Source organism: Kryptolebias marmoratus, linkage group LG22 (genome assembly GCF_001649575.2).
Source record: "Kryptolebias marmoratus isolate JLee-2015 linkage group LG22, ASM164957v2, whole genome shotgun sequence".
In the NCBI taxonomy this organism is placed as follows: Eukaryota; Metazoa; Chordata; class Actinopteri; order Cyprinodontiformes; family Rivulidae; genus Kryptolebias; species Kryptolebias marmoratus.
This window is the reverse complement of record NC_051451.1, coordinates 10,588,447-10,613,993: the sequence shown is the minus strand read 5'-3', so window position 1 is coordinate 10,613,993 and position 25,547 is coordinate 10,588,447. Positions and strand designations below refer to the sequence as shown.

Here is a 25,547-nt window from a genome sequence, read left to right as displayed (position 1 = left end):
TATGGACACACCCTGTGCTGCTGTTAAAGTGGTACTCACACAGAGAAAAGAGGGCGCAGCATTGCTTCCTCCTTTGGCTGTCTGGTTGTGCTTGGCCCTGAAATGTGATTTAAATTAAAAGGCCTGGCATTCCTTGAAGGAATGCATATTGACGTCAGAGTTTTGAGCTGAGATTAAGCTCAGAAGGGATGAAGTTGCAGCTGTTTTGGTCAAACTATCTCATGTTTGTGATTACGTTCACTAAAGCTCTGAGGAATAAATGTTCATGAAGAAATGTATCTTTTCTCATAGTTTTCAGCTAATTTTTAATGTTTTTATTTAATTTTTGCTTTTTGGTACACAGATTGTTCACATGATAGAGCTTTAAGCAGCATTTACTGATGGAACAGCAAACTGCGTTCACAGACAATGTTCCTGAGCTCATGTAGTGACGTCCAGAACAGAATCAGACTTGTTTTTTAATGCAGGGCTGTTTAAGGGCCTGAAGATCTCTTTTTATACCCAGTCCTCTTACTGACCTGTGTCCAGTTGACCTAATTAGTTGCCAAACGCTTCTCCACCTGTTTCTTGTTTGAGCCACTTACTCTTACAGCCTTTTGTTGCCCCCGTCCCAACTTTGAGATGTAGGTACAATTTTTTAGTTTAAACATTTAATATGTATAATCTGTTCCATTGCAAATAAAAAATGAATTGTAAAAAATTTGGAAATCAGTACATTTTTATTTATTTTTTTCTGTTTCAGCATTGTGTTGTATTACACAAAGCACTGAGTGTGAGTATAATGCAATTTGCAGAACCCAGAGAAGTTAAAAAAAGGTGCTATACAAGTATGGGCCATTTACAGTTTCTTACAGTTCACTCATTAAAATTGACTCCAGTTTGTGCCCATTCATTTTCAATATTTAATTCATTGTTGAGGCCATATTTCTCAACTGGAAAAAGGTGAACTGTTCCCTGTGGTTGGGGTTATGATAAAGATCAAGAGGAGGTGTTGAAAGAATCTTTGGGTCTTGTTCACGAGGGATGGTAAAATGGAGGAGACAGATCGATTGATTATGGCCTTTTCTGCATCAACAAGGGTGTAGCTTCAGTCCGTCATGGTGAGGTAGGAACAGAGCTATAAGGCAAAACTCTTAATTCACTGGCCCTTCTTCGGTCTTACTCATCTACAGTCATGAGGTTTAACTGAAACAACAAGATCCTGGATGTAAATGGTTTAGTTTCCTCCGTAGGGAGGTCAGCCTCAGCCTTAGAGATCGGGGGAGCTCGAGGTAGAGCTGCTGCTACTCCACATCTCTCTTACTTCTGGAAGTTTTCCAACACATCCTCTCTGGCTTGGTAATACCTTGAGATACCCCAGGAGGAGCTGGAGCATGTCTGTGGGGAAAGGGATGTCTGGGTTTCCCTCCTGGACCTGTTGTCTACATGACCCGACCACAGAAAGTGGCAGAAAGTAGATGGATGCTTTCGTTTTCTGTTCCAACACATCTCCCTTGATGTTAGGGAGACATCGCAACAGCATGTTTCTCATCGCGCACTTTTTAACAGAAACGCCTTAATTTACAGACAGCAGAAGGTTTGGACAAATTGCTGAATAGTGCTGCCAAGTGTCCCAGCACCTTTTAGGACCGTGGGACCTAAGGATGACATTGGGACCAAGTTTTAGCAGAAAAGATTTCCTCTCAGCGAGTGTACACAAAATATCCTTAATTTGCCTGATTTAAGAACAAATCCAACAAATTTATTTGTAATAAGAGCAAAAGAAGCATCATAAACCTCCAACCAAACCGTAACCAAATTACAGTTTTCTAAGACAACTGAGAAGAACAAGAAAAAAAAAACAAAAAAACGTGAAGGTATCATTTTATTTGGAACAAGAAGATAGCTTTGTTTGTGCTGCGTCAAAGTGCACTGGTTAGGAAGAATTTCAAAGACACCAACGCTGTCGATACAGCTTTTTCTGGTTCAGACACCCGCAGTGGCTGCTTTATACGCCGCCGTCAGAGGAAAGCAGGTTCAGGGGGTTACTTTGAAGAAAAATAATATGCAATATGAAGAGAACAATCACAATGAGAGAAGCATATTCTACTGTTTTAACACCACTGTCAGAATCAAAGTGTTTTCTTTATTTGTCATTAAACTGAAAGATAAAATAAAAAAATAAAAAAATTCCACCGTGTGTTCAGTCTTCCAATACACCACAGAGATTGTTTGGTAACAAAACAATAAATGAACTAATGTTTCTACACGGAAGGCTGGTATGGTAAAAAGCCTAAAAAAGACAAAAACAACAAAAAAACCCCACTTGGCCCATATCTACAAACAGCAGTTTCAGGATGTTCTCTTCAAGTTTTTAATGACAGCAGTTGGGAGTCGCCTGAACTCAGCTTCAGTCTTTTATTGTTCGGAAGTTCAAGTTTTCTCAGGTCAGTGAAATCTCTGAGGACTCCTTGGCATCAATCACTCTGAAGACTCCAACCTTCTCCTTCATGCTGCCCTTGTCTTTGTCTAAAAAGAAAAAGGGAACAAACAAATAAATAAAAAGCACAAGATTACACTGCGACATGAAGGGATTTTACTGAATAGTGCATTCAGGCAGCAGGTTTAAGAGGTCTCAGATTTCAGTGGAGCATGAAGCCTGACACCTGGAGATTTTCCCTCTGATCGACACCTTTCACCTCGTTTGTCAGCAACACAAACAAGGACCCCAACAGCGGCGGCTGGCCAATAGAGGGCGCAAGGGCGCCGCCCCACCACTCACATTACCTTGAATAAGACGTAAAAAAAATTAAATAAAAATATAATAAAATAAAAATATTTCGAAATATATGTATACATATTTTTAGTTGTGGAAGATAAATATTTTATAGTTAATGATAAGTAAAAATGTTTCGTTCTTCGACGTTGTCTGATTGGTGACGTATTTCCGCCCCGGGGCGCAAAAATCTTTGTCCATAGACTCTCGTTAAAAGTTGTACATGTGCAGTAGCTCCTCTTCACCTCTCCTGCGCCCTGAGCTGCTGAATGCAGCTGTGTTTACATTTCACCGCCTCCCGCCGCCGGAGCGTGGGACTCCCGCCACAGGCTGACATCACATCCGTCTGTCAGAAAGTTTGCCTGATTGAAAAGTCGAGCCGCGGGTGTGCTGCCTTTTATTCAAAGACAGTAATAAGTTCATTACGTGACTAAGTTACAAACAAAAGGTAATAAATAAGTTCGTAGTTAATAATTAGTTTAAGAAAATTTATGCTAAGATCTGTTAAAATGTTTGGTTTTGAATTCTAATCGGAGTGAGACATCCAACCTTCGTTATATTGTACGTTCAGAATACATGACGTAGTGAGTGCTCTCATCATAAAACAAGCTTTGATGTATTTTCTCCGGTAAAGTTGTGAAAAATAAGGGAGAAAACAGATCTTATAAACGCTAAATGTGTCCTACAGGCTTGTGCCTTGGGAGACCTCCGTCTTTGTAAGTATTGGTGTTCAGGAAGCACTTGTGCCTTTATATGTACATTATAATGTTGCTTCTGTTGTTTTAATTCATGTAAATACACTGGTGTGATACCTTACAATACGTTTTGGTATATGTCCATTTTGGACTTATAGCCCCCCCCCCCGGAGAAAACTCCACCAGCCGCCACTGGACCCCAATGACTCCATCCTGATGAGACTGAGTGTAATCTGCACGTGAATCTATTTTACGGAACATCTCAGATTAAAAGCTTGGAACTCCACACTCTCCGGTTTTCTCTGGTTTGAGAAAACTCCTTGGATGGGAAGCAAAACGACTTCAACGACAGAAGTCTAGTTTTTGTTTTTTTTACTGACTGTTTATGTTTGTACCCATGTTTTTATCCTGTATGTTAACTTGAAACAGATCCCTTTTGAGAATGTGAACCCTGGTGTCAATGAGGAAACCTCAATAAATAAAAAGGCAGAAAAAAAAACCATGTCAGATTATGATTTTGCAATACAAATAAATAAACAAAATGAAAAAAATAAGATAGACTAAGTTTGATTCTAAACGCCCTGTTATCCTTGGTTGGTGTTACTAACACTGATTATCAGACCAGGAAGACCAGTGAGAACAAGCTAAAAGCATAAAAGCCGACTTGATGCGACCCCTCACCTAACAAGTCGCTGCGATCCAGCAAAATCTCCAGGTCCGCGTCGCTGATCACCTTCCCTTTGGAAGCTTTTACCTCCCTGAGAGGGACAGATGAAGTCGAACGTTACCACGAAATGTCCGATTAGCGACCACTTCCACTCGCAGCGGAGGATTATTTCTTACTTCTCGGTGCGTTTGGCTTTGAGCAGATCCTGGAGCTCCTCCAGATCGATGCAGCTTTTGTTTTGTTTCAGCTCTGCCTTCCCGCCTTTGAATTTATCTGTAGAGGAAGGCAGCAAAATCCACATTAATATGCTTGTGATTCAGATTGTATTTAAAAAAAAACTTGGACCCATTTAACTGTTGTTATCCTTAACAGACTGCAGGCCTCTGATGGCAGCAGGTGATGAATATTAATTTGGTTTGATGTTGGTGACAGGAGCAGCTCAGCGTTTAAGTCAGGCAGCAAGAAGAACGTTCATCTACCAGATGGGGTAAAGGACAGTTTAGCCACTCACTTTTGTGGATGACCATTTGCTCCAGCCTCCTCTTGGCCGAGGCCCTCTCCAGGATCTTCTGGTCGATGGTGTTCGCTGTCACCAGGCGGTACACCACCACAGGTTTGGTCTGCCCAATGCGGTGACAGCGGTCCTGAGCCTGAAGGTCCGCCTGGGGGTTCTGAGACATAAGCCGAGGTGAGTGAGATGTTGTTTTTTCTCCTAAAAGAATCATTAACTAATAGCTTTTTTGTAAGGAACTGCCACTACAGATACACTTTGCAGTCTGGAGAACTTTCTAAAAAAGCTCAACATTTGCAATGACATGTGAGGCGTTGATACATTAAGGATTGTTTGTTTCTTCTGTGGGAAAAGATCCAGACGATTTGCCAATAAAGTCGTTTAAAAGAGATTCTGTCAAAACACCCTGGAGTCTCTAGCAGTCTGACATTCCCTACCTGGACCTTAGCTACTATATATGGGAGAAACTCAAAAGTTACAGGTTATCCAACCAGCTGATGGATGAGTTGTTTCTTGTACTTGGGCAGGGGGAGGCGAGCGTTTTGTGTTTAAAGCCAACCGAAGACTGGCGAGCAGGTTCAATGTTGTTTCAGGGTGGAAATGTGCGGCCAAATGAGCAGCGTGTCAATTACTCTACTTCCTTTGTTTTATTAAATAAAAAATCATTAAAACCTTTTACAACTGACAAGAGCAATCACCAGAAAGGAGGTGAGGCAGCGTTCTCAGTTCGACAAACACATCAGCACAGGCGAGACGTGACATTAAATCTTTGTAGATGTACTGTATGCGTGGAGTCAGACAGTCCTCAAGAAATTTTGAGTCCTCTGTGTGTGTGTGTGTGTGTGTGTGTGTGTGTGTGTAGTCAATCTTGGCCTAGGACTACCAGTGTATATTTCAGGCCACTACCGTATAATGTAGCGTCAACTTCCTTTGTTTTAAACTGAAAATTTCACAGTTAATTGGAACGATTAAAAAACCCACCTCCATCGTTTTTGTTATCAATTATGCAAACCTTTTGACACACACTAAAGGTCTGCTTTGTCTCCATGATGATTTGTACAGCGCAACAGCTATTTTGCAGATTTTAGTGGGATGTTTCTCGTTTCCAATGAGGAAACGAGAACAACAAACTAACAACAAAATCGTTTTTTCCCATCCGAGGCCTCAGGCGAACACAGATCACGTGATTCTCCAACGTCAGCTGAACGAGCCCTGTAGGTAACTTGTTGAACATCGGATGTTTGCGCCGCACCCACCCAGTCACTGTCGAAGATGATGACCGTGTCGGCAGCCGTCAGGTTTATCCCCAGCCCTCCCGCTCGAGTGCTCAGCAAGAAGATGAACACGTCCGGATCTGTGGCGAACCGCTTCATCTAAAAGAGCGAGCAGAAACGGGAACGTGAAACAGGAAAATGTCTGTTCTCAGTGGACATAAAGAACCACATTCAGTGGCTTTTACAGTTTCACACTCACATTCTCGTCCCTGTCGGTGTAGGACATGCTGCCGTCCAACCGGCTGTACTGGAAGTTTCTCAGATAGCAAAAATCCATCAGGATATCCAAGATGGACGTCATCTGACTGAAGATCAGAATCTGTCCACAAAGATCGTATACACAGGTATGAATCATTTCTGCACACAAAGGGTTGTGATTTTACAACTAAACTTGGATTGTTATGGTTTGTTTTAGATTTCACACACAATGTTCATATTGGTCTGAATGTTTGTTGTTTCAGAATAAACACCATATTTTAAAGCACAAGCTTAATTCATTTCATTTTACTTATTAGGTAGGACCGTATGAAAATCATCAAGTATGCCTTTGAAAGTTGTAGCTGCAAAGAATCGTGGGAAAGAAAGTGTTTCCTGTGCTAAAGCAGATAATACACGACACAGAGGTTCTCTTCTTGGCATTTTATCACGGCTGCTATTTAGACACATCAGGGTCATTTTACCTCATTATTAAGTAAATGATAAGATCTGGGGCCCTTATGACCTATTGAATCAATTCCAACCAAGTTTTTTCATACAAGATTCCTTGACAAACATTAAAGCTTCCCTTTACTTGGTGCTGATGCTCTGATGGCTTTATTTAGTGCAACTGAGCCACGTTTAAATTGTTAGAAATAAATGTGCAAAATTAAACTTTTTGCCATCCAACATCACGGTTGGTTTGTAAATTTTCCTGACCGATGTCTTAATAATAAATACTGGCAATAAAACACCTTCACTTTTGTCGTAGAGTCGTGTACAAAAGATGAACAGAACTTGTTCTGGGTACTGAGGTGACCTACAGAGCAGAATGTGTGTGACAAAAAAAACACACGACAGCTGCTGATATCAGCTTCTGTTAGAAGGTTTGTCTGTCTGGAAGCCTGCCAGATTCATTCACTTTTTCAGTAAATCTAGTCCAGGAAAAAACTAATTAAAACATCTTTTCCTTGCTGGTGCTGCATGATGTCAAGTTAGAAATGCAACATTTTGGTTCACCTTGTGTCCTCTTTCCTTTAGAGCAGGCAGCAGCCTGTCCAGGATAAGAAACTTCCCAGAGCTCTGCACCAGCTGCTCATCAATCTGCAAAAAGGACCAAATGCAAAGAAACAACGTGTTCCATTATTATTAAAAACAACCCCATGTATTTACTTATAACCGACATGTCACTGTGTTCGACGAGGAATCAACTCGTTTCTCCAAATCACATGAGCTGGGAGTTACCTTGAACTCCTGTGTGCCGGGGTCCAGGGGGTACTCCACCAGGTAGGGGTGATTACAGCACCTCTTCAGAAGCATGAGCACGTTCTGCAGCTTCAGGTTGATCTGGGCGTCCAGCGGCCTCTGAACATCCAGAACTGGGACGGGGCTAAAAAAAAAAAAAAAAAAAAAAAAAAAAAGCGAGAGAGAAAAGAGGGGATGAAACTACGCAGCTTTCTTCACAGCCACTCAGTTCTTATGTAGACAAAACTTATCCGTGTTTTGACTGAGCATGGGCTCGTTGAGGTAGCTGACCTCAGCTCGGACTCCTGGCGGACCATCTCCAGGTATTTCTCCAGGGAAAACGGCGTGTCCGCGTCCTTCTCGCTGTAATTCACTATTTTTCTGGTGCGACGTTTCGGCCTGCCACTTGGCGTCAACACCACGGGAGCCTCTTTCTGAAAGAGAACATTTACACACACACACACACGTCTTCAGGATCGGGACTAAACAGACATGAGAAAACAGTCAAGGCTGATCACTGAGGAATACGAGTTCAGCTTGCAGGTCTGTTGGGGTTCTGTGGTCAGAATGATATAAATGTCTAAATGTTAACCATCAACACAATGCGGGATATAACACAAGAACAGGAATGGAAATACTAACTTTAAGAAACTAAATGGCTAAAAATGTAGACACTGATAGTAAAGTATCTCTTTTTGTTATAATAACAGGCTGACTGGGTGTTAACTGATGTATAGGCTCGCAGTGAGAATGTGAGTAAAATGTAAAAAAAAAAACACAAAAACAAACAAAGGTTATGACTTCATCAGTCTGTGGTGTTTTTACCTTCTCTTGGCCCAGCATCTTGGCGATGGTCTTGTTGACGACAGCGGTGTAAAAGGTTTCCTGTTTGGGTGTCAGTGGAGCGTAAACGACGATCTCCTTCTTGGGAGGGACCTCCAGCGTCACGTCTGACTTTAGCCTCCTCAGCAGGAATGGAGTCAGAATCTGAGACAGCAGGAAATTTGCGTTTTGGAACTTTGGAAACAGATTCAAAGTCTATATACGAGAACATGGAATGTTTCAGAGACTTCAGGTTTTGTTTTCATTTTTCCTTAAGGACTGTGTATGCATGTATAAATATATCTTTTGTTTTTTTTTTTCCCCCCAGACCTTTTGGAATAAATAGATAGGCTCAAAGAGCGTTCGAAGACTCACCTGGTGCAACATGCTCAGGATGTTCTGCTCACGTTCAGCTACAACCACATTCTCAGCCTCACCGAGAGAGTTGATGTCAAACCACGACTCAAAGCTGTACAAAAAAAAAGACACAAACAAGAGATTAAAGCTGAGCAGTTAGCAACATAATGTAGAACATCACGGGAATCGCAGCCATTAAAGGGACCATCTTCAGCCAAGTCATGAACCAGAAGGTCTTCCTCCATTCAAATCAACAACGAGTTAAATAAAAACAAAAGGAAATCAGTCAAATGATGGAAAGCTAAAGCACATGAAGCCCAGACTGGCAGGTTTATCTTAAAGCCGTCTTGTGATCAGCACTCTTATCAGGAATGACACAAATCACCTCTTCAGGTCATCGAAGACCTCTGGCAGGAGGAAGTTTAGGAGGGACCAGAGCTCGGCCAGGTTGTTCTGCAGCGGTGTGCCCGTCAGCAGCAGCTTGTTGTCGGTGGGCAAAATCTTCAGCTCCCGCACTAGCCGACAGTTGAGGTTTTTGATCCTGTGGCCTTCATCCACTATCAGATACTTCCACTGGAAGCGCTGCAGGAGGAAACCGAGTCGGGATGCATCTGACATCAATTAAATGTAAACCGACACTTGTTGACGCTTATGAAGCTTTACTAAATACGTCAGCTGATTTTATTTGTTACAGGCGAGCTAGAGAAACAACAACAACAACAACATTTTGGTGTATTCCAGAGGATCTTACCTGCAGATATTTCCTGTCAATCATGGAGATCTCAAAGGAGGTGACGACTACAGGGAACATGTTGAGGGGCCCCTGAAGCCTGCGGATCTGCTTCAGCAGCTTGGCCCTCTCTGGCTGAGTGCCGTGGTACAGCAGCACGGACACCTGGAACAAACACGCCACCCCGTTCAGACCGCAGAGCGACGGCAACGCGTTGCCAGAATCGGTGCTGGTTCTGAAAGCTCACGCCCGTTACCTCTGGCGTAAAACGCTTGAACTCGCTGATCCAGTTGGGCAGCGTGGAGAGAGGGACCACCACCAGGAAAGGGCCCGTCACTTTCTTCTCGATCATCATGGCGATGTGAGCGATGCACTGGATGGTCTTGCCCAGGCCCATCTCGTCGGCAAGGATCCCGTTGATGCCGTTCTCCCACAGCATCTGCCACCACAGGAAGCAACACAGGCTGCTGGGTAACAACCAACAAAACCAGGAACGTCCGAGGCCACCGTGAGGCAATCAGCGGGTTCTGCTTCATCAGAAGCTAAGGCCCAGTGATTCCAGCGATGTGGAAAAAGCAACAAAATTCATTTTCTTTAGGCGTTACTTCGACACGTATCATCCCTCTAAACCTTGCTGCTGATTGCGTTTGTGCAGATATGTCATCATTACCATATAAATTCCTGAATTATGGCTATAAACGCTAGAATAATGGCAAAGAGGAGAGGCCAGATAAAAACTCCGGTCCTGGCAGCCTCACCCTGAGCCACTCGATGCCCTCGATCTGGTACCACCTCATGACTCCTCCGGAGAACAGCTGCGGTTGCTGCACAGGGACCGGCTGGCCGTTCACCTTCCTGTCGGGGTGCAGGAGGTGCTTGGCGTTTTCTCGGACGCTCTCTGACAGGCGGTTCTTGATGTCTTGGTTGGAATCGCTCAGCTTTTCGATGTCTTCGGCCTCTAGTTTCTTCTGGGCAGGTGCATCCTTCTTAGGAAAAATATAGAAGAAGAAGAAGAAGAAGAAGAAGAAGAAGAAAAAAAAAACCATTATATATATATATAGTTAAAGAAGTTAGGCTGTTTTTAGGATAAAGTACAGTCTGTTGTTGAGCATAAGAGTACTTCACAGATTTTTGTGAGAAATGACTTGCTTCCAACAGGAACCACTCAAGGCGATAACAAAAGAACGTTTTTCCGTCTCAAGTAAACACAGGTCGTGTAAGCCTGCCAACACGTCCACTCCCAGGTCTGGATCAGCACAATACAAGAAGACAACTGAGAAAAGAAGTCAAAACAAAATAATCATTACCGCTTCCTCCTTTTTTGATTTCTTAGCCTGCGACATGATTTCCTGGGAGAAAGGGGGAAAAAAAAAAAGAAAAGTCAAGCGAGGCCCAAAGTAAGCAGATCAGAATATGTTAAAGCAACAAAACAAAAAAAAAAGAAATAAAACTTACTTCTTTTGACATGACATCTGCTATTTTGTAGTCTTCGTCTCTCTTCCTCTTCTTTTTATCTAGATAGACAACAAAGAATCAAACTACATTCCCACCTAACTGTATTTAAATACTTAAACATAATCACAACTTGCCATCATTAGTGCAAACTGAATCAGGAGCTGTTTGTTTTCATGATATACATATTTGCAGAAGACTGCTCACCTTTCTCAGCATCAGCACTGTTGGTGTTTTGCATCTATAAAGAAAAAGACATTGTTTAATGAGCGTGTCTAGATTAAACCACAGTATATTTTAGGTCACATGTCTCTCACCTTCTTGGATTTCTTTTCAAATCTTTCCTTCTTGAGTTTCTCCTGATTTTAAAACAAAAACAATGATTAGATGTTAGCTGCTACTGGCGTTGGTGACAATGGAGTTGCACACGAAAGGCTACCTCGTGCTGCTGCTGCTCCATCTTTGTCAGCAGGAATTTGGAGTAGATGTTGCTCTTCTGAAGCAGATGCTGCAGTCGTTTGTATCGCATGTCATGGGAGTCCCTCTCCCATGACTCCCGGGCCTTGTGGCAGAAAGAATTGGATTTAATGAAAGTCGCCAGCTGTTTAAAATCCACGCTGAGCTAGCTGTACATGAGCTAGCTGATGTTTGAAACCCTCATTGGATCAAATGTGGACGAGGACTGATAAAAGCAAAGTTGGTAATAATTTTATTTTCTAAATAACCAGGTTTAAAAATACAGTCTAGAGCAGGGGTGTCAAACCCAGTGACGCAAGGGGGCCAAAATTAAATATTTGGTCCTAGCCAAGGGCCAATCACTATCAATATTTATTAAAAATTACGTAAATTAATCTTAGTTTTGTATGTATTATGTCAAATCATTCATATAGAAAAATCAATGACCTTTTCTCAGTTACAGATGATACAGAATTTAGAGGAAACATACTTTAATGAACACAGACAAATAGATCAAACTTCAAAAAGCACGTAATTAGCAGCCATTTCTTACGCCACACTCAGCTTTTAAATGAATTTTTTAACATTAAAACAGATTTTTAAAAAAGCCCTCAACAAAAACCTGATCATACAGAAAAATAAAACTATATATTGTTGGTTTCTTCACTAATTAGGCTCCGTTTTTTTTTAAGCAAAATAAGAATCAAGAATCAGAGACTCGATCTGTCCCAAACTAGAGGGCCGGACCTAATGAAAACTAAACGTTATCTTGGGGGCCGAATGAAATGTTACAGAGGGCCGGATCTGGCCCACGGGCCTTGAGTTTGACACGTGTGGTCTACAGGTTTCAGATTTTGCTTTCATGTTTTCACACATCTATAAAATCAGTTTGGTTTGATTCTGCCTATAGAGAGGGGAAAAAAAAAACAAACGACATAACGAATCGGACACCCTGTCGTCCAATAAAAGTAGTGTATGGAAGTTATACACTACATTGACCAGAATGCATTGCAGACTGCAGCGACAGACCAGGCCAAGAACTGGGCTGCTGCGGTTGGAGACGAGTGGAAAGACTCCAAATTGCGTGGAAAAGAGTCCGATTTTAAGTTACAGTCTCACTGAATTCTGGGTGTTTGCGTCCAACGAGAAATACAATGGTGTTTCGAAAGGCCACTTTTTGAAAAACTGAAGCCTATTTTCGTGTGGTGCACATCCTGCAGAATTGTACTCAAGGCAAAGACAGACAATTATTTTGTCTGCATAATGTTTTGAAACATTCGCAAGGGTTCTCGGTTTCCTTGCACGAGTCAGGGGTGCAAACATAAACGTTTGAGCAACAGATTTTCTTTCTAAGTACGGTATTTTCCGGACTATAAAGGTGCACTTAAACACCTTCAATTTTCTCAAAAACCGACAGTGCGCCTTATAGTCCGGTGCACTTTGTATATGACTAAAGTTTGAAAATGGACCATTCCTCGACAGTGCGCCCTATAGTGCGGAAAATACGGTAGCTACAGAGTTGTCGGGTGTCTGGAACCTATCTCAGTTTTGTTTCCATGAGTCAGAAAGCAACTTTATGAGGGGTTGGCAAGCTATGAAACTAAATTTTGACTAATTAAAGACAACAATAAGACTGCTGTCATAGGCATCACGTGGCTCGTCCATCCTCGGCAGCAGCAGCAGCAGCAAGGATACCTGCAGCTGCCTTCAGCAGCTCAGCCTGGTCCTCATCCAGCAGCTTCTCCACCTCTTCCCTGAGGTCCATATTTGTTGATACGTGATGATAAAATGATTGCTGGACTGGGGAGAGGCCCTGTATTTATGTGGTCAACATTTCCCAATGGCTGTCCCTTGTTACATGCTCCGCAAGAGCGGGGGAATGTGTTTGTTTTGGTCAGGAACACGTAATAGTTCAAGAGGAACTGCAGCGCAGAACTCCTGAGGAGTCCTCAGAATCATGACGTCATGACAAAAACAACAACAGTACAGCTACAGCACGGAGACGACGACAGAGATCGCTGTTTTCTAAGTTATCGACTGAGGATGAAGACAACATATTTGAAGTGGAGGAGCGCAGGTACGATACGACCAGAGCTAAGCAGGAGGAGCTCAGTGTCCTGGTTCGACAGATTGCAGGAGACGGAAGACGTCAGGCACCTTTTCTTACTTCAGGATGACAGTCATTTGTTTTGATGGCCTGACAACTGTTTTTAAAGATTCCCGGGGATGATGTGTTGCGAACGAGCTGCGAGAACTCCCAAACTACAAGAGTCAAATGTCCCGCTTCTTGTGACTCCTTCCGTTGCACGACGTTCTCGCGACTGACGAGCAAGAGCCGCGACCGCCAAACGTTTTGTCAGAAAAGGATGTCACACGCATGTTGTGGTTCCACGCACTCCCCATAGAATTACGGCCCAAATTGTTGCCAAGAATTTGTGCGACACGCAAACCTGTCAGTTAGGTGTGATCTGAGTGAAAATATTCTCACAATTTTTTGTCGCCAAGTACAGGTGCAGCGCAGTGAGATACAGGCGTATCCAGTGCAGATGTGTTTTAACATAAGATTATTAAAAACATTACTATGATTTAATGCATGTGAGTGCTTGATAATGCTACACAAAGCTTATGTATACTTCAAACATAAAATATACCAAAACTACACTCTATACCTTGGCTATTAAAACAGGAAACTACAAAGCAACGGACCTTTTCCATCATCTCTTTCTCCTTCCTCTCTCCTTCTTCCATTAGCTGCTTTTCCTCCTCCTCCATTTCCTTTGTGATGACCACTTCGGGAAGGTTTTCAGACTCTGCGCTTCCGTCTTGAGAGAAACAACAGGAATGTTAAAGCCTGTGGCTGGAAAGTGTTCGTCTCCTCTTTGCCGAATACTTCCAGGCGGACTCACCAGGTGTGCCTTCTGTCTCCATTGTTGTGCCCAGGGGCTCCTCGGATTCATCAGGTTTGGGACACTGAGGAGATGAACTTCGAGTTTCCTCCTTCAAGCTGCCAGTACCAAAAATGAACATATCAAATCCACTCAAATCCACCCCCCCCACACACACACACACACACAACTATTGGATGTCACAGCAAGGAAGGCAGGAAACACTTCATTCATGGGTCTGAATATTTGATAACACCTTACAGGATGTGTAGAGCATTCACTTTGCAGAACAAAAAGGGAAGTTGCAGCCAAAAAAGTTGATTAAAATCAGTGTTTTCCCACTTTCTGACAATTGTGCGTGTTCAGCACTCATCAACTCATAACAACAATAAAGATACACAACTTACAGAGTTATAAAAAACAGCATAATTAATATGTTGTATCATGTACTAAAGTCGAAACAAATTCCTAACTCAACTTTATGGAGACAAATTTGAAACATTTCGTCACAGTTCACCAAAACTTACCAGCTCATTGCGAAGCCGATTCCAACTTTCCAAGAACTTTAACAAATCTTAGACTTTTTTTGTGTGTAGCAAAAAGTGGTTACACAAGCAGGCTTTTCTCAGCAGTCATTAAGCTAACTTTGTTAAACAGCTAGCTGGGCAGAGCGACTGTCAGTTATTACGTCAGTTAGAGGTGTGCAAAAACACCGCAGCTTATTTCTGAAATACTGTCTAAAAGTTAAACAATAAAAACTCGCAAAGAAGTTAAATGAAGCCGACTTGAGATTCCACGTTGGGTAACCTGAAAAGAATACGGTTTGTGAGCCACGATGTAGCAAGAAAACGAGGTATATACGTCCGGTTGTGACTTTCAAAATAAAACAGAGTATTTTTCCCATAACAGTGTAGGACAAGCTTGTAAACGTTGTGCCAGCTTTTATTTTGACGAGAAAAGATGCTTCCTGTCTAACGGTCTCCACGTACATTTGTCTGACTTGACGCAGGTACAAACTCTAAAGTAGGCGGGTCTAAAACATTTCGCGCCAGTACGGACGAAACCATTGCTTCTGAAATAGGGGAGGGTGGATTTTTTTAAGGTTGTAGATGACGTAGTATTTTAGAATGTAACACTTACAGTAAATCAGATTTAAAACTTCAACCGATAAAAGCCTAATAAACAAAACATATGTGCGAAAAAACTGAAAATGTAATGTTAACGCAATGCCGCGGAAAAGCATGAACACCCGTCAGGCAGGGAAAATATACCCCTCCAATCTAATACTTTCCCATAATGCTGGACGTTATGAAAGTCTTATTTAAAAGCATAAACAGTACTGATGCGCTCATTAGACTTAACATAAAAGTTACAAAATATTATTATTTTAGTACGTTTTTAAAGTGTGTTGACGTAACTGCCACTATTGAAGATATTTTGGAGATGACTGCCAGTCAAACAAAATGCAATATTCGGTTTAATCTTGATGCATTTGAAGAAAACTTGAAATAATAAACATATTTATTTCCTTGCGCTATAACCAATAATTGCACAATTCATAACTCTGACTGCTGCTTTTACTGATTCGATTTACTCATTCAGTTGACTTTTGTGCTTTATTTATATATTTTTGCCTTCTTACTCTGTGTCAAATGGAAATGGCGCCTATAATCTCATTAAATTCCTCCAGTTTGAAGACAATGGTCATTTTATCTTAAAGTTATTTTTCTAAACACTCTAAAAACAATAGGTTTACACACTTATGTGCCTTCCAGCACCAATACTCAAAAAAAAAAATTACCACACCTATTTCTTCTAAAACTTCACTGAACTGCAATCCTTTTAGCTGACAGCAGAGGTCAGTAAAGAGTACAACTAAAATCTGCACCTGTTGGAAATAATACTTTTCTTGCATATTTCTCTTTGATTCTTTTTTTTTTTCTTGGCATATGTTTCTTTCTTCTTCATGTTTATAGTATTAGCCAAAAACAAAACCCACACAGTTTTACTTGAGGATTAAACTGATCAGGGCTCTCTGTCTTGTGGGCATCTGAAGTTTCTGATCCTCATACAGCCCCGTTCTTGTTCCTCTTCTCCCAGTAATGTTGTATCAGGTTGGTTAACAGCTGGGCTCTGGGTGAGCGGGTTAAAGTCACGTCACACAAGCTTTGAGCTGCTTCTCTTTGTCGATGCATTCCTCCCACCCAACAATCAGCCGGTCCTGTCTGACAGGTTGGAGCAGCAGGATGGGATGTTCTGGGATTTTCTTACTCGACTTTAAAACTGAGCCACACTGCTGCCCTTTAATTAATCTATGGTCAACCAGCTCATTTACATCCGGACAGGCCAAGGCCATGTTTTTGTCCATGTCTGTCTGTTAGTAAAATACCTTACGAGCCACAGGTTGAATTTTAATGAAACTTGCAGGAGGTAATCAGTGGATGTACATCTAGAACTAATAAACATTTGGGGTCAATCGTATTCAAGATGGCTGCCAGTGGACTGAACTTAAACACAAAATCGACCATAACGCAGTTGATGTTATAGATGTTGAGCAAAAATTTTGTGTGGTAGCAGCTGAGATGGAGCCAGAACACATATTTTGAGTGCAAACAGATCACATGAGATCTTCGTTGCCATTAACCATTTGGAGTCTAGTATGTCTGTTAGCAAAATACCTCATGAACTACTGAATGAACTGTGATGAAACGTTCAGGGAATAACCAGTGGACCTACGCCTCCAGCTGATTAGCATCCAGAGTAAACATAATTCGAAAAGGCCATCACAGCTAACAGACATCAGCTAACACCAAAAAGTGACTGCAACTCGGTCGGTTTTCTAGATGAGCTAAAAGTTTCACGTGATAGTAGCAGAGTCATTCACAACACGGACTCTGAGGGTAACGTCTAATGTTGTGCATTATTTACAAGATTTGAGCAAAAGAGCTAGAACTCCATTTCTCAGGATAAGATGATCTTTGCCTACACATCCCTTTAGGAAATGCTAAGCCTTTCATTTTAAACCGAACTCACCAGGGTTTAACATGAAAATGAGACAACAAAGGTCTTCAGATCTGGGAGCGTGTGTCGTGTGTGTGCAGATTAAATAAATCAAACTGTCCTCCAACGCGTGTCCAAGAACCCTTCCGTACAGTATGATAGTACAATATTTATTTTCAATTTAAGTGTTACATGTTGAGCAACAAACTTACAGTTGTCTTCAGCCACAAATTTAATGCAAAGATTCAAGACCAATTCAGTAATGTGTCAAACAAGAGAACTGGCAAACTCCATTTTACATATATATACATAATGCTTATGTACATATACTGTTGCACTTGACTTTTCGAACAGCTGAGACAATGTTGTGCAGAGGTTGGCAAGAAAAAAGAGACTTAAAACACCTTCAAATGGAGACAGACTGACAGAGACACATGCTGAAAAAGACAGCAAACGGTCACAGAAGAAAGAACAGAAAACCTTAAAGAAACCGAGCAGCTTACCAACCCTGCTGTAGGAATGCAGAAAAACACACACGCACACACACTTTCTCTCTCTCTCTCACACACACACAGAAACACAATGTTGTCATGAACCTGCATTCAGAGGGCCAAATTAAAGAGTCTCTGAGAGGTTTGGGCTGGACGGGAGGTGTGGGGGAGGAGGGAGGGACGTCAAATGATCACCTATCAGTAGAATTTGTCATCGATACCAGGACAGTAAGACGAGAAAGATGCTTTAGTTGTTGTTGTTTTTGTTTTTTTTGGTAGTGCGGCTACATTATGTACAGTACAAATACAGGCAACTTCATCTTGTTCTCACATAAACAGAAATAGAGTCTTCCCTGTCCTGTTTCGCTTGTGGTGGGGGCTTTATTGGGACACAGTGGCTTTTAGATGGGGGGTGGTGGTGGTGGTGGGGCCGGGATGACAGGCCTGCAGAGTAAAAGGGGCCGGGGTGTGGAAAAGGGCGAAGTGGTTCTGTTTTCCTCTCAGCAGCAGCCTCCTGATGAAGCCTTGACAGTAGTGCCTGGAGTCAGCTTCATGCTGGGCTTCTCGCCTCCTCCGGCGGTGGCCCCGGGGCCCATCCTCTTCTTGATTTCGGCAGCCATGGTCATGAAGGCCTGCTCTACGTTGGTGGCGTTTTTGGCGCTGGTTTCCAAAAAGGGAATTCCCAGAGAGTCGGCAAACTCCTGGAGAACAGAAAGACAAGAGCTTGGTTTTCATTCTGACTTGTCTTTTGTGTGTGGGTGTGTGTGTGTGTGTGTGTGTGTATTACAGCAAAGCAAAACTGGAACAAATGACAAAACAGAAGTAAAACAAATATCCAACAAAAACATGTAATTGTTCTTGGAAGCTAAGAGACGATACATTATGTGGCACAAAATGGATGAAAATACAAAAAATAAAAAGACTTTCAGTCAGACTACTTTAGAAAGCTTTATTTTTGTAACTCAAAGAGAAGTTCTCTTTATAGATTTTGCAATCCATGCCAGCAAAAAAAAAAAAAAACGAACATGAAGACTTCAGTGTTCAGCTATAAACTATATGCTCCATCAAGAGGCTGAGTTGCTGCTGTGGCAGGTCAAAGTTCATCCAACACCGAGCCTAGGAAGACTGAGGAAAGCTTTCTGACTGAGGACCTAAGTCCACTGCAGTACTGTAGTAAATGTGCTGCTAGAAGCACTAAAACTATCTGCCTCCATCGTCCCTGATAAGTTTCCCTTCAGGCTTTCACTGGGGGACAGTCTGAGGACTTCCTCATGAAGGACAGATGTTGAGAGTAAACCTCTTAAATGGTCAGACACGTCGTCTTTGACTATTAACTGCTTTTTATTTTCACACTGAAACTAAAACATAAAGCTCATATTGTGAAATGAAGTAGAATAACAGTGTGTGTGTGTGTGTGTGTGTGTGTGTGTGGGAGTATGCCTTACCTTTGCTGTTGTGTAATCCACCACCTTCTTTGTTGTCAAGTCGCACTTGTTTCCAACCAATAGCTTGTTGACGTTTTCACTGGCATAGCGGTCAATCTCCTGTAGCCACTGTTTGACATTGTTGAAGGACTCCTGAGAGGAAAAACAGATGAACTTTAGCACCGAGCTGACTCAACAACAACTGCACCTCAGCATTCCTCGGAGACGCTCCGAGAGCTCTGCTGTACTGTGGCCAAACCTTTAAAGGCAAAAATGTTCTTGGCATTTTAGAAGCAGGAAAAAAAAACAACAACAATATCTAGTTTTAGATTAAGATAAACTGATCAAACAGAGCTATTCATGTTCAACCATTTAGAACGGAGGATCAGTAGAGCTTGGCTAAAAGGACTCAGAAGGGACAATAGAAGAATCTTTCAGAGGGATTTAAAGACATGAGTATGAACCAAACGAACCAGGAGCAACAACACAAAGCAAAATAATTAAAAGTCAAGCTGCAGAAAGGAATAAAAAATGCATTCCTAAATATAGTCTGTATTCCAATGTCAAAACAAAAATAATTAAATATCAACCAGTCTCAATTAACACGACTGCCTTTCTAACTGTGTGAGAAAATCCTTTTTGTTTAGTCTTTCTGAAACAATAACTGACTGGTTTAATCTATCTGCTCGTCACCAACAGTCCTCCATTTTGAAAAGGTAATAAATTAAAACGTCCCCTTCAGGTACAATCTGACCTGCAGGTACATTCACAGCGATGAGTGAGAAACGACGTGGTGTTGGACTGACCTGGTCTGTGACGTCGTACACGACAATGATACCATGAGCACCTCTGTAGTAGCTGGATGTGATTGTACGAAACCTCTCCTGTCCCGCTGTGTCCCACTGTCAAGGGAAAAAAAAAAAGTTAACTGGCTTTGCATCACATCAGGGGAAGATCATAGATATATACTGTTAATATTTGAAACTATAATAAAACATTCAGAGCTGTCCGGTCTACTGCTTCAAGAGCTCCAAACGTCTGCTGTAAGTTTTAACTTCATTCAAAAGAATAAATAAATAAATCCGGTTTTATCTGTCTGTGCTGTTATTTATATTTACTGCTGATGTTTTATTTTTCCTTATGCTCTTTAAATTCTAAATACAGCCTCAAAGTGAAACTGCAATAAGTAAATGTTGAAAGGTTTCAGGCTCATTTTTAGCAGAGGGTTACACTGAGACGTGCTCAAGTGTCGCAAGACTTCTCGGCAAAAACAGGCTTTCAGCACCATCTACAGTCTCATAAAGGCAAGTTCAAAAGTCTCAATTGTTCGCGAGTAAGACACAAAAAGGCCCTAATCCTGACTGCGTGCAGGGCGGGGCACTGTGGGAAACCACTGAGAAGCTAGCATGCTACAAGGAGAGGCTAGCTCAAGCTAGGAGGTGTTTGGCTTTTGTTGTGAAGATGGCAGACTTAGCCTGATTACTGTCGTGACCCCACAAAAATCTGATTCTGTAAATTAAACTACAATTTAAATAACAAAGAGCCTCTTTATAGATCTGACCCAAGAACAGCTGAGTTTACCAATAAAATTACAAAACCTAATGCTTTACACCAGTAAGGTAATTTTCAAATGCTCTCATTTCATACAATTATGACCAAACACTGATATTCATAATTAGTTGCTCCGACCTCTCCTTTGTCAGAGGGCTGGACGGAAAAGACCGTCTCTGTCCTAAACTCATTCACAAGTGCTGCCGCCGAGAGCAAAAGCTGCCAGGGAAGGAGACACAAGCCACCCTGTGAGGAGCTCAACAGGAGCCTGACTGTGTCCACCATTTTCTTTCAAACCCAGCTGCCACCTTCTAGCCCCAAAACGGTTGGAGAGATCTGAAGTCCGAGGCCAGAACGTTTGTCGGAAGCAAAGAATGTGTGAAAGAAGTTCAATGTTATTCCCTGAACCTGAGGCTTCTTCAGTTTTCTTTGAAGTGTGTATTTGAAACAATCAATAATGGCATATATTCCAGTTTCCTTAACCTGGAAGTCCCCTTATAGACTATTTTAGATGCTTTCAGATTATTTTAAATATGCCAGGTTTCAGCAGAGTTGGAGCCCATGCAGGTATAAAACTTTGTATACAGTGAGTCCTTTCACACTGATAGAGACTACTGAACTCTTACACCAATGCAGGATATTCACTTGTGTGATAAACTGTCCATTTGAGCCTTTATATGGGATTTAATTATATCAAAGTCCTTAGAATGTCGTCAGACTTTTCCTGCTTTTAGTTAAACTCATGCACAGATACAAGGACATAACAAAAAAGAATTTACAAAAAAAAAGTGTAATACTTACAATTTGAAGTTTAATGGTCTTTCCATCTAGTTCTATGGTTCGTATTTTGAAGTCCACACCAATAGTGCTAATGTAACTTTCTGTGTATGTATCATCCTGCGGAGAGAAATGAAATCGGTGAGATGGCTCAGATATCCCGATCACTTCCTGCTTAACATTTCATGGACAAAACCTCTCCAGGAAACATACAGCATACTGAAGCAAGTATCTCACAGGGCTGCGACTGACTGTGACTAGTCGGGGAACAGCATTCACAAAGGAGTCTCCAAAATGTCTTGAAATGTTTGCAGGAGTTCTCAGTTTCCTCACTCAATCAAATCACTCAGAGTTCAGTGAGTTTGTAACTGAAAAATTGCTTATTTTCCTGCAATATTGACTCACCAACGACTCTCCAACAGTCACAGTCTAGTGAAATACCAACCACAGCACTGCTGGTGTCGATATGTTGATTAACAAATACATTTTTAAGATGATTAAGACCTGTGTGAAGTCACAGCTAAACGGCTTTTAGAGAAATGTAGTTCGTTCTGGGGGAAAACTTACTGCAAATCGAAGAAGAAGACAAGACTTTCCGACACCTGAGTCCCCAATCAGGAGCAGCTTGAATAAATAGTCACTGTGAAGGCAAAGAAAAATAACAAACAAACGTGGTTAGGAGATATTCAGAAAGTGCTAATCAAACAGAATGACTCAGGTTGTTTAACTCTTCATGGTGAATCATTTAAAAGTTGTTTCTTAGTTTGTCAAAAAAACTTCAAAGGTCTGCATTTTACAAAGAAACAAAAGTAACGGCAGTGACTCGTGCTGAGCTCAGCCACATTTCTAACACAGAAGTCCAGTAAAGATGGCTGATCATGTGACTCAACACGACTAAAAAAAAAGGGGAGGAGGGACACACAGGATGGAGCTTATTTCGGTCACGTGACACACCTGGCAGCCCCCGGTTCTGACTGCAGACTGGGTCATGTTTACGGGTCACACAGAACAGGGTAGTTGGGATGTTCTGTTGCTGGTCCAGAGGTCTCCCATCCCTAAAAACCTCCAGCTTAAAAAGGTGGAGTTTGCAACACTGAGCTCCAGGGATATAAATGTATAACAATTATCAAGAAAGGAGGTGCTGTATGTTGGTAACACTTCAATATATTGTTATTAAAAGAGGTGACAAACTGAATTTATGTGACTAAGTCAGGAAGAAGATGCAAAACTGTACTTATAGTTTGTTAGAAGATCAGGGGTTTTCTACTTTCTAATAATTATTATCAGGCACACTAAGGCGTGGCAACTTCACTCAAAGCTTACTTTCATTTTAAAATCTGAGGCAACTGGGCTCCGTATCTGAAGGCTGTACCTGACAGACATACACTTTTCATTTCGAAAGCCGAGGCCTGCTCCATAAATAGTTTCCACATCAGAACAAATGACACAGACACAGAAAACTGCACCTTTTCTAGCATGACGTCTGAGAGAAATGTGGAAACGTTTGTTCTGTTTCAGCTTCCTCCTTTTTCAAACCGACCTAACCCAGAATCACAGAAACTTAGGAAGCACCACACCTTCACGGTTCCAAAACCTCTCCAGGCGGCTTGTCAACAAAACTCGCGAGCAAGAGCAAAAACCGTCTTCAGTTACAGGAAGGGGTTTTGGCGCTCTGATTACAGATGCCCACCACAAAGAGGATGCTAGTTATCTAATGATAAACCATGTCAGCACCCCCGACTAGCAATCGAAGCGTTCTAGGAAAAATGGGAAATCTACAAATAGTTCATCTTCGAACACCAGCTCTGTTTTCACTCTTTACCTGATGCTGACAGTCTGAATAGTTTCCAACCCACCAGAAACTACCCAATTCAGCGTCTTATTAACAAACTCCGGTCATTCCTCCTTCATTAAGCTGTGAACAATAGCTGCTCCTATGCAGAGCTGCCTACTCGCTGCTCAACAGAACTTTAAAAACTAAAAAAGCAGACTGAGAAAGAAAAACATAAAACATCTCGACTCTAAACTAGAGCAGATCTTAAGAGTTTTAAAAAAGAAAACATTTGACTGGACTTCTTTCCTTGTTTCTTCTTGGAGTTTGTGGCGTTTTCTCACTTCAAACTGAACAGTGTGGACTTTTTAAAAAGTTTTAAAGCTGTAGCGAGCTGCTCTGTTAATGGAGGCCGAACTCACACGCAGATCACTGCGCATTCCCTTCCTTCTAGAGGGTCGATGGGGTCTTTGTTGGCCTGACCCATGTGCTAAACAGTTTAGTAAAATACACAAAGGTGCAAAACGAGCCGGGGACTCGATTCAACCCAATAATGTATAAACCGGAAAGCTGAAACATGAGAGCTCGCCCTTCGGTTTAAGTTGGGCTTTATTGTGTAATATGTACAGCTTCCTTCACTCTCCTCCAGAGCCGTCCAAAATATGGACAGTGCTGTCCTCAAACAAGTGTCCTCCTCCTTGAGATCTTGACGAATGGAACCCATCCAAGAAAAACCCCCAATCAGAAGTCAAGATGAACAATTAGGTAAATCAGGCATTTCAGCCAGACACTTTATGTTCAATTGTTGAATGTTGTTACCAGATCTAAGGGCAGCGTAAATTAGGAGTGAACAAAAGACACAAACAAGGAAGAAACGAGTCCACAAAAAGGTCCACTTCCCATCTGTGTTAACCTTTATCAATGACACACTAAGAAGACAGGCAGAAGGGGAAAAAAAGGCTGAAGTAACCGATTACTCAATATTGCTGTGGGGAAATCGAGGGCCTGTCCTGTGGCATGTGATCTACACATGACCGAGAGGCTGTGGAGGGGCTGCTTCAGCACTTCTAACCCATATGACTGAAAACTGAGTCACTCACAATACCAATACAATAAAATAATAAAATAAGACAGTTGTCCTCGCACTAAACAACCAGGATCGACTGCTGCCAAAAACCCGGCTTAATGACCGTATCAGGGAGTACTCTGACAGGGCCGTCGTGTAGATACAAATATTATTGTTATATGAAGCCAATTACACAACATGAGCACCGTCTGTCAGGAACATGAAACCAGTCAACCCAAAAGGTTAAAGCTGCCTGACTCGATGCACCTTTCTTTGTCCTGAGCTGTGACTGAGCCTTTAAAGCAGACAAGACGGCTGTCAACCGGGCTAACAAACACCTGGTTAGCCGGGTTAATGGTCAACAAACACACTGTTATTTCCGACACATAACGACGCCACTGAGGTGTTTCAACCTTCAAGGGTTGCCCTTAAATGTTCTCAGCTACACGGGTGTTCGTAATGGCCACAGTCAGCTGATGTTTCACGCGTATTTGACTGAATTTGCCCAATCCCGATACGTGTTAGCACGCAGCTAACCTTAGCCGCCGCACCGCAGCGTATTTTTCAAACACTTACTATTCGGGATTCATAGTTGACTCGTTGTGTGGCGTGTCTCCTTTCGTCCGCAGGTAAACAGCGCTGGCTGTGTAGTTACGAAAACGGGACTGGCGACTGGCTTGTAGAGCTCCCAAAACCGCGACCGGCTAGCTATTTTCTCCGTAAAAATCCAAAATGGCTGCAGCTTCGACCAGGAAGCGGCTAACATTAGCCAGCTGGGATGAAAAGGAGGGGTGGAAAAAAAAGGAAAACAAACTCAAAAACACGCGTCTAGGTTTAACCCTTGTGACCTGACGTTTAAGTCGTTCTTTACTAGTACGGCAAAACCCCGAATACAGAGAAATGCGAGTAGGTCTCTAGAACCGAGCTAGCCCGGCTGGCTAGTTTCGTCGCCGTCGTTAAGTGAGTTCCGTTACTGCGCCAGAAACTGTCGAGCCCTACCGGAGGGATTACGTCATTTAGTGAAACGTGGCAGAGCGGAATCAGTCAGTGCCCCGTGTCAAACTGTCACGCCGCTTCCGGGCTTAGACTTCAACCTAAGGCTGTCCGCTTGACGCCTGAAACGCGAGGCTTTTATTTACGAGTACACCATTTGGGTCGAACTCCAGCTACACCCCATCACTTTGACACACGGACCTTTCTGGTCACCACCCGGCTCTATGAAATAATTCGGGTTTATTGACTGTGGCAGCTGTGCAACTCGCGACAACAAATACCGTATTGGTATTTATAGCATATTTACTGTTGCGTACAAGTGCTCTTTAACCCAGAATGTTCTGCCTCAAGTGTTGCGTTATATCCTTCAGAGCCCAGGACACCAATGTGCCCCGGGATTCAGACGTTTATGTCAGCAACTAAAAACATC

General features: G+C 42.1%; 2 protein-coding genes across 3 annotated transcripts; both read right to left on the bottom strand.

The window, feature by feature from the left end:
- Positions 1–1,846: 1,846 nt before the first annotated feature.
- hells (helicase, lymphoid specific) lies at positions 1,847–14,876 on the bottom strand. 2 transcript variants are annotated; one of them, XM_017421638.3, is made up of 23 exons: positions 14,572–14,876; positions 14,066–14,163; positions 13,866–13,981; positions 11,143–11,265; positions 11,021–11,062; positions 10,911–10,944; positions 10,707–10,765; positions 10,559–10,600; positions 10,010–10,237; positions 9,508–9,690; positions 9,273–9,416; positions 8,907–9,103; positions 8,540–8,633; positions 8,168–8,329; positions 7,634–7,776; positions 7,343–7,487; positions 7,118–7,201; positions 6,102–6,221; positions 5,885–6,001; positions 4,629–4,788; positions 4,294–4,390; positions 4,132–4,208; positions 1,847–2,508 (listed from the first exon to the last, which is right to left on the bottom strand). In XM_017421638.3, exons 1-23 carry the CDS (start codon positions 14,577–14,579, stop codon positions 2,423–2,425), a joined length of 2,559 nt encoding a protein of 852 aa, XP_017277127.1. In that variant the 5' UTR covers positions 14,580–14,876; the 3' UTR covers positions 1,847–2,422. The 2 variants fall into 2 exon arrangements, with proteins under 2 accessions (XP_017277127.1, XP_017277128.1); XM_017421639.3 differs by having other exon boundaries at positions 10,010–10,234; positions 14,572–14,875.
- A 2,307-nt stretch (positions 14,877–17,183) lies between these two features.
- Positions 17,184–25,188, bottom strand: LOC108239170 (ras-related protein ORAB-1-like). The gene is made up of 6 exons (XM_017421737.3): positions 24,701–25,188; positions 21,855–21,927; positions 21,312–21,407; positions 19,766–19,861; positions 18,981–19,112; positions 17,184–18,236 (listed from the first exon to the last, which is right to left on the bottom strand). The coding sequence occupies exons 1-6, from the start codon at positions 24,712–24,714 to the stop codon at positions 18,036–18,038; spliced, it is 612 nt and encodes a 203-aa protein (XP_017277226.1). The 5' UTR covers positions 24,715–25,188; the 3' UTR covers positions 17,184–18,035.
- Between the last annotated feature and the right edge of the window lie 359 nt (positions 25,189–25,547).